The following is an 11287-nucleotide window of genomic DNA, read 5'->3' as shown; positions in this document are numbered from 1 at the left end:
CTACTCCAGGAACTGTATGACTTTCTGTGTTTGATGGGAACATGAATTCTGCTTTTTACCAGAAGATCCTGGGGCAGAATGTTTGGCCATCAGGTTTTGACCTCAAGCTGAAGAGCATTTAGGTTCTGCATCACAACAATGATTGAAAACACATCTGCAAGAAAACTTCTAAATGGCTTGAAAAAAATTGAAAGCTTTGGAGGGACGTATTGCACTCTCTTATTTATCTAATTTATATATTTGTCTGTATTATTGTTGTATTGCACTGGAGAGGGGAGCTCTCTAATCTCGTTGCACTCTTGAGTACAATGACAATAAAGGGGTTTCTAATTCTAATTCTAATTCTAATTGAAATGCTATGACTTAACCTTTCAAAGGCGGTTCATGCTTCAAAATTCTTCGTTATTGCTGAATTGAAGCAATTCTGCAAAGAAGAGTAAGCAATTTTAACCAAGGTTATTTTAGTTAACAAAAGCGAACAAAATAACTAAAATTGACAGAACATATTCACTAACAAGAAAAATAATTTTTTTTCAAAACTATAATGAATACTATAATTAAGTAAAACCAAACTAAAACTACCTGTTTTTGAAAAATGAAAACTAATAAAAACTCACAAACCTGCCCTGAAAACTAATGAAAATTTAAAAAACAAATCATGAAATTAAATAGAAACTAAGTGTAATTAAAACTCCAAAACGATTATAACCGTGATATTAACATGAAATATCCAATATTAAAACATGCCTTAGTCAGTGTTGTCCTCATTATTGATTTGCTGTTTGACCTATCAGTTAATTGATTAGTTGAGCTATGTATTTGTGATGGAATATTCATACTGTATTTTCCGGACTATAAGCCGCTACTTTTTTCCTAGATTTTGAACCAAGCGGCAAATACAACGGTGCGGCTTTTCTGTAAATTTTTCTTTCACCGGTAGGGGCGCTCTGTAGTTCAGAAAATACGCTAAATAAATCTCGATTGGGTCTGTTCTGTTTTAATTAACAAAGTTGTTGCCGTGTTAAAAGTCACTGTTTTAACATCTGTTTATGTACCTTCATGTGCAGTCACAAGACAAAATCGTTCCGTGCATGCAGTAAACAAGTAATTTTTTTCAACATAGAAAACTGAGACTTATAGCTTGGTGCGGCTTGTTGTTGTTGTTTTGTTTTTTTTTGTTTTTTTTTTTTTCAAAAAGAGTTGCTGCGGTTCATATGCAGGTGCGCCTTATGGTCTGGGATATATATATATATATATATATATATATATATATATATATATAGAGAGAGAGAGAGAGAGAGAGAGATTTTTGGAGATGCTGACAATGACAAGGACCGTTGCATCAAAACACAGAACAGGTGCAGAGGAACATTAACTATGTATTGTACTACAATACACCTCTTTGAAGACTGACAGCAGAAATGAAGATGGTGGTCATCGGTGCTAAACTCCTGTCAGGTTCTCTCTGTCTGACTCACACGTACAACAGAGCAGGCTTGAGGTGCTGGTCAACATAATGTCACACACCATCAAGTGGTGCTGCTCTTGTCAATTCTCGTGCATGTTGTGAGTACTGGAATTAGCGCAACTGTTGCTAATAATGTAAGCAATTAGTAATGCAATTTTAGTCATATATCACCCGTGTCCATTTCCAGTCACTTTTTGCAACCCTTTTCACATTAACATTAATGGGAAATTTAGAGACTTCACTGAACTGTAATTCGCATGTTATGAGGATGCAAGAAGAAATCAAAATAACTTAAAAATCTGATGCCTTGCTTGATACAGTATAATTACGTATGGTATATTTTTCAATTCACACAACACCTGTTTTGAGCAAAAAAAAAGTCTTGGCTGAATCATTTTGAATGTTTTGCCATATGAATGCATTTTCAAGTCAAATTAAGAAAAGCTAATTATTTTTTATTTAGAACATCCATCCATCTATGGTAAATCAGATTTGACGCACAACAATCTGGAAGCAACTTTTGGGATCAAAGTTCCGGTTGTGTGTCCAATACTCAAAGCCAACCTGAGATGAGAAGTTAAAAAAAAAAAAAAAAAAAAGCTCACAGTCTTGGTGGGACTACCTTTCCACTCAAACATGATGCATTATTGCTCCCGGATGACTGCTTAACTATAATTGAAAAGTTGCCCCTTGCACTGTGTGTTAATCTTTCACAAGGACACATCTGCTTTATGCCACAGCATCTTGACCAACACGCCCCACACCAATAAGCTCACCTTTCACAAGGAGTTGTTTTTAACCATTTTACTCCAAAAGCAAGCTCATTTAATAAGAAGTCTCCCCTCCCCCCATTCTTCCTCTTCCCCGACGAGAGGCCAAATCTCTTCAGCATTTCCAGCCCTGTGAGCTAATTTGACAGCTCACGGGGGTGACGCTGATTCCAGTTCGCCGAGACAGGTACCCTAGGGCTAGCCAGCTGGATCGCAGTGGATGCTTACAGATTTGGCTTTAGATTCATGCTGGGTGTCATCTGTCTCTTTGGGCTGGCGAAGAATTTTTGTGTGAGTGCGTGCGTGTGCATGTGCGCGCATGTGTGTGTGTGCCCGCCCTGACATCATGTGCCTGAGCAGTTTGTGCCTGGCAGGCTTTGTCTGTCCAGGTTGGCCATCAAACACAGCCAGCATGGCCCTAATCTGACGAGGCACCGCTCCAAACATGCCACAGCAGCAAGAAGTGTGTGCGCGTGTGTATGTTTGTGCTTCATGTGTGACCTCAGGGCACATCGCTTTTTTTTTTCCCCCCCCTAAAAAAAATCTATATTATTATTTTTCCTGCTCCTTGCCTTCTTGCTCTCTCCCACAACCAACACACAAACTTCAAAAGGTGTCAAGAAAAGCTTCGCCCGCCAAGTTTCGTTTAAGTTTTTGCATGTTCTACTTTACAGGCAGCAATTATCTCCAATCATAACAAAAGAGCCGTGCACTACACGCTACTTGGATTATGGGCACTTCAGCCTCAACAGGTCCAGAGCGTCCTCTCAAGCCTGTTGCCCTGAGTCAAAGCAAGAGGCCATCCCTCCCAATGCTGAGGCGGGAGAGGACAGACAGGGGGACAAGCCCCCATGGAAAAAAATGACATCCCGGGTCCCGTTAATCTCCAGGATGAGCCCCGAAATGGCAGTTGACTCTGATGGTTACTGACACACTGAGTCCGTCCGACTCTCAGACACACACGCGCACACGGTTCTCCCTGAACACAAGTTGAGATTCCTTTGACAAGGTTTCATTCCATTCTTGCAGCAAAAGAGATAAAAATGTTCCCTGAAAAGCGCAGAGTGACGAGCACATATGTTGATTTTCAAGCCACTGCTTTGACTTCCCATCATGCCTTGGGACAGAGCAGTGGCAGCAAGGAGTCACGCTACATGCACTTCCTATTGCAAAGTACCACTGACTTCAGTGTGTGTGAGTTTATTGCTTTGCCTTCCTGCTAGACTCACTGTCTCACTCACTACTTTACTTTTCACTCTGTGCCCACACCAACCTCATGACCTGATATAGTCGCCCTCCGGCAGGAAGATGGTCAAGAAAGAGGTGTGTGGCACCAGGATGAGCTGCTGCCTGGCAAAGGACTGAGAGAGGATAGAAGTTCTATAGAGGATATGGAGGTAAAAAGGGGGAAGGGAGGAGGTCATTTGAGTGCTAGCCAACAGTGAGGACACCCCGTCTTCCTTCACCTCAAAAACCACACCTGTTCAGAAGAATGATGTGCTGAGTGGCAGTGAGCGTATTGTGAACCGTCCGCGGCGGGCCGCTTTCCCCCACCCCCCGCCTGGACCTTTAGTGTCAGGACCTGAAAGAGACACACACACGTGCACAATTATACCCACTGGGTAACGTGTTGAGTGTGTGCGCGTGTGCGCGTGTGTGTGTGTAAGAGCGAGAGAGCATCCAGGGCAAATACACAAGACCAGTGTGCATAAGTGTGAAACCACACTCAGGGAACCACCCACCACTCCACGCTGCACAACTGCAATAATGCTGCAGGACATCATCTGGCTACAGATATTGCGGGCCTGCCATGCATTTGTATACACTTGTCAGCACACTGAATTAGGTGGAAAGGAACACTGTTTACATTATTGATGCATCTGCATGTTGTCACCAATCGATATCTGCAATAGTTAAAATTTAGATTATTGAGGAGGTAGTTTGGATATTTTTATTTACATATTACTGAGGTTTTACTATTGTTGAATTCCTATGTTATTGTCATCCATGTAGTTTCTGTAGCTCATAAGCCTACCCCAGCTGACTTTTTTACATTTTTATTTTATTTTATTTTATTTTATTTTACATTCTGTGCGCCCCCACTAGCCTCAACATGGCATTTCCATGAATATTGTGTTTGTGGTGTAAGAATTAAGCAGCATAATCCACCTGGTTTTGTCCATCTCAAGGCCATTATGCCACTTGCTGTCGACTGGAGGCTGACATTTTTATGATAATTTACAATACTAATACTAATCCATATGAAAAAAATTGGACACATTTTTTTTTTTTTTTAAACTTGACAAATGGTCATTTACTTGCATGTTTGTTTTCGAAAGTCATCACCATTCAGTCACGCTGTTTCTCCTCTCGAGTTTGGTAAACACTTTGAAACAGTTGACTGGAAACATTTTTCATCCAGGTTTTATTAGATCAAGATGTTGAGCCAAGGTACCTATTTTTCATTACAAAATACCCATTGTGACCAGGAAAACCAAAATGTAAAAAAATAAAAGAATGATTAATGTACTGAAATGCTGAACTTGTCTACTCTCAATTTAATTACAAATATGTACTTGAAATTTCAAAACTTCAATTCTTTTTGCAACCATCATCATTACACCAGTGGCATTTAAAAAAATGTTTCTGGCAAATAAATCATCAATAAATTTGTAAAATGCAACTTTATTAGTTTTTGCTTGTTTCAAAAGTAGCCCATCTTCAAAATGGGAGTAGTACAGGAGTGGGGGTCATGCTGAACGGGATGTGAGTCGTTTTCACCGTGACAAGATGGCACAGGATTTATTAATTTTTTTACTTTGGTTCGGGATGGGATTCCTGAGAGAGTGGGATGCAACAGAACTAAAAATCCAGCGCCTTGTCCCCTCTGTTGTCGACTGAAAATGACATCAGAGTGCCTCAGGCTTGAGGTAATAACCAATCACAGCTTACCTGTTTTAAAGGTTGATCATGTGACATTCGCAACCTGGGCCTCTTTGAACATATTCCATCCATTCATCATCTATACCGCTTCTCCTCACTAGTGTCGCGGGGGGTGCTGGAGCCTATCCCAGCCATCTTCGGGTAGTAGGCGGGGGACACCCTGAACTGGTTGCCAGCCAATTGCAGGGCACACAAAGACGAACAACCATCCACGCTCACACTCATACCTAGGGGCAAGTTAGAGTGTTCAATCGGGCTACAATGCATGTTTTTGGAATGTGGGAGGAAACCGGAGTACCTGGAGGAAACCCACACAAGCACGGGGAGAACATGCAAACTCCACACAGGATGGCCGGAGCCGGGATCGAACCCACGCCCGATGCTGTCTCTCACTGTGAGGCCATCGTGCTAACCAGTCGGCCACCGTGCCGTACTCTTTGAACATATTATTATAAAGAAAAAGTTTGACTTGACTTTAAGTTGACGTACACGTCGCTTGTGTAAAAAAGACTATTGATTTTAATCCTTTTTTAAGTAAAAGTTAAAAAAAAGCACTATGTGTAATGACTCAATTCTTGCTGTTTGTGCACTGTACAATATTCATATTGATAACTAACTAAAAAAATGCATCTACATTTACAATAATTAAAATGAACTCAGTGGGAAATAAATGGTTTAATGCAGTTCATTTCAAACAAAGACCTCCATTTCATATTGTATTTCAGGCTAAGATAAACACCAAACACAAGTGTTCTCTACCGTGACATTTTGGGGCAAGATATGCGCAGAGGGGTCAAATTAAAAAACATTTTTTAAATAAAACTGCTGGATGAGAATAGAAATAAAAACAGCACTCAGGCACTTGCTTGCAAGATGTAGCCACACATTTGTCGATTTCTTTGCAAATAATGATGCTAGCTGTTGCGAATGTATTGTTTTGTGCCCAAAATGGTTCCAGCTAACTTTAAAAATACAAATTTCAAAGTGAAACAGTTTAATATACCCCCCCCCCAAAAAAAAATCAAAATGTTTATTTATTCACTTTTAATTATGATGATTAATGTGAGCCACCTTTTTGGTTGTATTTTAAAAATGCAACACAGCCATTTGTGTCAAATAATTTTTAATCCTTCCAAACTGTAAATTAGCTTTAGAAATGCATACTGATTTTAAACAGTCTATCTTTTCAATTCTCCCTTTTAATGTTTTTAATTGGCCCCTCCAGAATTATGAATAAACAAGCCAACAAGATGCACACTGCTTTCACAGTGGATGCGAGCTGGTGCTGACATTGTCTATTTATTATTTTGCTTCTTCAATTCCCAAGAGCGGGCTGCAGTGAAAGCCTTGTTTGGTTTTTATCCTTTGGCAATGATCAATCACTTAATCTCTTTAATAGGCCCAAATCAAAACTAATGGTGCATGTAATAACTGTCTAAGTAAACAATGTGGAAAGTAGGGCACTTGTAGTGCCTTCGTGATTTCTTCCTTGACTGAATGTGACAATCCTAATGAATTTTGCGACTAGCAAGGTATAAACTATTTGGCCCAAACAATGCTTCTTGTCACCCTGCATGTTGCTGTTTTGATTCCGCCACTAGTACTGTCTTTATAAATTTATTTATGCACATAGAATTTACAATTTTTGCATACATTACTAATGCAATAGCCAAAGGAGTATTTAGGACAATATTATGTTACGTTCACTGTGGGTAAGTTAGGCTTTGGCTGTGGATTTTTTAAAAAAAGATTTTTTAGGTGAAAATGTGTTTGGGTGTTTTTGACAAGCTTCTAAACAGAGCAAGACTGACATCTACTGGGCCACAGAAAGCTCGCCTTCACTGTTTGCCTTTACTACAATTACACTTATAAATGAGCAAATACGTCTTTCCAAAAGTACTATAGCTTCATTTTAACTTTGTGCAACCAAAAGATAATTGAAAAGAGTCCCCATGAATTCGTAAAACTACAATAAACGAAGTCCAACCAAATGTCTCACCCCTATTCGAGTGAGTTGGTTCAATCCACTCTTTGTACCCGGAAGTAGCAGAAATTGTTTTGGTTATTGAGATCAGCTGACTTATATTAACGTGACTGTTCTTAACAACAAATCTGAGATTTTACATACGATGCTATTCATTACACATTAAGGCATACGCATAGATTACGTTTGTGTCACAATTAACCTCCTGTTTGCTCGTAGCTTGTTGTTAAACATGTGGCTTGTGTCTGGTGCAATTTGAAGCTAGCATGTAAGCTAGCGATTCAAACTAGACTTAACTACTGAGGAGTTTATTAGGGAAAAATGGACAAAATTATTAAAGGTGAGTGATACTCTCAGTTATGATTACGTGTTTCGTCTATACTGTTTTTTATCCTTCACAAGGTTCAAGGAGAAAGTAGGACTTAAAATATTTTCTAAAATTATTTAATCTCTTTTACTATGTGGTGTCATTGATCTGGGAACAACAAAAACATTTACAACTGCAGACAAATTACAATAAAGAATAACAGAAATAGAAAGTTAGAGATGAAAAAATATGCGGTGTTTTCACTGATTTTGTTTTTGCTATTACAATCAGAATCACCTTAATCACATTATATTCATTATCTATGTACATTTTCACCGTGTGTATGCATGAGTGGAAATGTTTTGGATACATGGAATTTGTTTTATCTGAAGAAAAGATTTTTGTGTTCCAATTGACCAGAGAAAAAAGGATAAACTTTATTGTACCCCAACTCCGTTTTGATATTTGTGTATGTTGTATTGTTTTTGATCACTTGGATTCAGTTTTTAACGTGTACTAATACAATAAACATAGACTAATGTAGACTTTTAATGTAGACTATCACGTAATTGAGAGGGTGAAAAAATCCTTATTCATAGTTAATGCTGTTTATTTTATAATGGATTGAATGTAATGGCTGTTTTCTTTTTTTGCTCCTGCTAGATGTTGGTGATATCCAGTCCCGGCTGCTCGACCACAGGCCTATTATCAATGCAGAGATCCGTTACTTTGTGAGAGAATTTGAGGTATAAAAGATAAAACATACTCACAGCGATATGCCTGATTTGCTTTAATATATAAATAAAGGGCCATAACACGTTTACCTATCGGTGGGCTCGCCACATCTTTGAATGGAATTCACCTTTGATGGACCACACTATATGTTATTGCTCTATCGTTATTGTTTGTGAAAGCTTTTCATGACATTTCCTCTTTCCCAGGAGAAAAGGGCTCACAGGGAGAGCCGACTACTCGAGAGCGTGAATAAAGTGGTGCAAGAAGCAAATGAGGAAGTGCTTCCGTCAGATTTGGAGAGTGTGAAGCAGCAGCTCTCCAATGTCATTGCTCGATGTAAGTATGTCTCTCATGAGCAGTAAAAAAATTTCTACCGTGAAGAAAATATTTTCACTTGAATCCAATGTGACTTGCAAATAGAATGTCAAATTGTGATCACCCATTTTTTTCTTCTGTCACAGTGAAGGCTGCTAATCACATGGCAGAAAGAGTCCAGCAGAGGGGGCTAGAAACACAGCAGGTAAATGAATACGGACCTTTTTTTTTTACTTGCCTGACACACTTTTCATCTAAAATAAAGACATTAAAAGCCAGTATGCATTGCTTATGACTCAATACATATTTGAATGTCCATAAATAAATATATACATAAATAGCTGGGTAAGCGGTCCCCCATCTTTTTTTGCACCTCAAACCATTCTCACAAATGGACAATTTTGACAGCTTAATCCTGGCATCAAAAGAAATAAAAATCAAAAATAAAACATAAAACTGACAATTATGTCATCAAAATGAATGGAGTTGTTGTAATTAGTGGGTGTCCTATGCTTCTTGTCTACAATATGCCCATCTAAAAAAACTGTGGCCTTCTTTTTTAAATCCGCCCAGGAATGCATTTGAAGCGGAATTGCTTCTCGCAATTGATGGTGAGTACTAAGCGTGGACATAATCAATTTTTTTATCACAATTTAGATTTTTGGCCACATTCTTTAAAAAATAAATAAATAAATAAAAAAAGGGATTAATTTGCTTCAGCAAAGCGTAGTGTGTATGACATCAGTTCCTGTTCTTTAAAACCACTGCAAATGCACCTGTGTTATAAACTATATCAATTTATATATTATTTATTTGAAGTTTAATCATTGGTTGATGACAATGTGACAAAGGAGCAAAAGACACCCGCAAAAAAAGAAAAGTAGAAACCGCACAGTCCTCATCAAGGGACAATGGTGCTAGCTAACAAGTATATTCAAAATTCAGTTTTGTTTTTTCATCAAATGCAAAGGTTTTGAAATCTCTGAATAAACTTTTTTCTTTTTTTTTTTCTTTTTTGGGGCCTGACCAAATAATCGGCGGGTCAGTTTAATCGGCAAATATTAAATTTTCTTTTTTCAAATCAGCAAGAAATCAGATTTGTTTAGTTTTTTTTTGTTTTTTTTGTGGGTGGGCAATTTTTCTCATTTACATTTTTTAGCACATTGATACATAAGACAATTATAATGACATTCAAACACCCTCCTCCCAAAAAAGAAAAAATATCAGATTTTAGTAGATTGATCTCTTTGTTGTCAAGTTAAACAAATGAGCTGAAATACAAATTATTGTAAACAGTCAAATGTTCTGCCTGTAATACAAATATTCATTGTTGTGTTAAGAGACTAAAAGAAAATAATTTTTACTTTTTTTCTCTTCTTTTTTTTAAATTAATCAGCCAATTAAACGGTTAGCAGAAATTTTCTGCTAAAAATCGGAATCTCCATCGGCATCTTTTATTTATTTTTTTTAACATAACATCAACTTGGAAGTCAACAAACAAATTAAAACAGACTAACTGTACATTAAATTCCTGTCATTAGTTGTTTATTTTGATATGCTTTGTCTATTTTGTTTTTACACGAGTGTCTATGTTTATGCCCTTTTAGAGTGGCCAGCTGCAGGAAAACATGGAGCGTTTGAAAGATGAGTGGGCAGGCTTCCTGAAGGAGCAGCAGCGACTAAAGGAAGAGGTGGGCGAAGAGCATGCCAAGGCTGTTGGACAAATCAGCACTCGGTACAGCGAGAAGAAAAAGGACCTGGATAAGTTGTTATCAGATGTTTAGTCATTGTGTGCAGGCTTGCATTCAAGTGTGTGGTTAGAAAGCCTACAGAAAAGAGCTCACGTTCTGCTTATGTGCAAGACTTTTCCAAATTATGAATGTTCAGTGTGATTGATATTGTACTGTTACATAAAATCACAAATGACTGCACACAATAAGCACAAAAAGGAACAAGTCTGGAATAAGTCACTTTCAAACATGAGGGGGAAAAAAACATTTTTTATCATTGCCAGGTTATAATGAATCCCTGCCTAGAAGGCATTGATGCATCATTTTCCTAAAGGATTCCATGTTTTTGAAATGACTATTCACTAAAGTGTGGGGGAAATATGCCGAGCAGGTGTGTTTAAAGCACAGGTCAAGTTTTTAAAGAAGTGAGTACAAACACAATTTTTGTTTCCAGAATAAATCACCAGCTCACCCGTGTTTGGAACATTTGACCCCTGACGTCTTCAAGTAAACCAAACTGTCTGTGAAGTAACTTTCATGATGAACGCTGCTTGAATGATCAGTAACAGCTGCTTCTCATTTGCTTGGCCACATCAAATCCGATGCCACAAATCCTCTGTTTGTACTGCTGCTTTCGCTGAATAACACCATCATGTGACACATGTTGTTCTTCTGGTTTTAATTTCCTTCTTGCTTTAACGTTGCCACATGCACATGAAAAGGATTACATGTGTACTTTGCATGCATTGTCAGTGGCAGGCTTGGTGGTCTGGGACTATAACTGAAATAACGTTAAACAAATAAAACATCAAATTATTAGAACGTCCTGAGAACAAATTTCCTCAAACTCAATCGGACAGCTGACATTTCACATTTTTATTAAATTGCTTAGTATACCTACGATTTGTTTATTGGTTTGGGTGTTGATGGAACTGCAATCCACCAGTCTCGCCACGAGGGGGCGGAATTACACCTTTAATGTGTTTACATTCATTTGTGTATTGAAACAATTGAGACGATCCACAAGATTTAAGG

The 11287-nt window shown here is 38.1% G+C and overlaps 1 protein-coding gene across 1 annotated transcript; it reads left to right on the top strand.

Moving 5' to 3' along the window:
- The first annotated feature begins 7202 nt into the window (after nt 1-7202).
- bloc1s5 (biogenesis of lysosomal organelles complex 1 subunit 5) lies at nt 7203-10912 on the top strand. Its single transcript, XM_088283153.1, has 5 exons — nt 7203-7505; nt 8136-8218; nt 8414-8543; nt 8669-8727; nt 10130-10912. Exons 1-5 carry the CDS (start codon nt 7487-7489, stop codon nt 10304-10306), a joined length of 468 nt encoding a protein of 155 aa, XP_088139279.1. The 5' UTR covers nt 7203-7486; the 3' UTR covers nt 10307-10912.
- The last annotated feature ends 375 nt before the right edge of the window (nt 10913-11287 follow it).

The sequence above is a fragment of the Idiotropiscis lumnitzeri genome, chromosome 19 (genome assembly GCF_059441095.1).
Source record: "Idiotropiscis lumnitzeri isolate Australia: NSW breed Sydney's pygmy pipehorse chromosome 19, RoL_Ilum_1.0, whole genome shotgun sequence".
NCBI classification, from domain to species: Eukaryota; Metazoa; Chordata; class Actinopteri; order Syngnathiformes; family Syngnathidae; genus Idiotropiscis; species Idiotropiscis lumnitzeri.
The sequence above is the reverse complement of the archived record's forward strand: the minus strand, read 5'-3'. Positions and strand labels throughout refer to the sequence as shown.

Coding starts and splice junctions, on each gene's coding strand:
- bloc1s5 (XM_088283153.1), top strand. Junction 8,544..8,668: donor CTCCAATGTCATTGCTCGAT/GTAAGTATGTCT, acceptor CTTCTGTCACAG/TGAAGGCTGCTAATCACATG. Junction 8,728..10,129: donor GGGGGCTAGAAACACAGCAG/GTAAATGAATAC, acceptor ATGCCCTTTTAG/AGTGGCCAGCTGCAGGAAAA.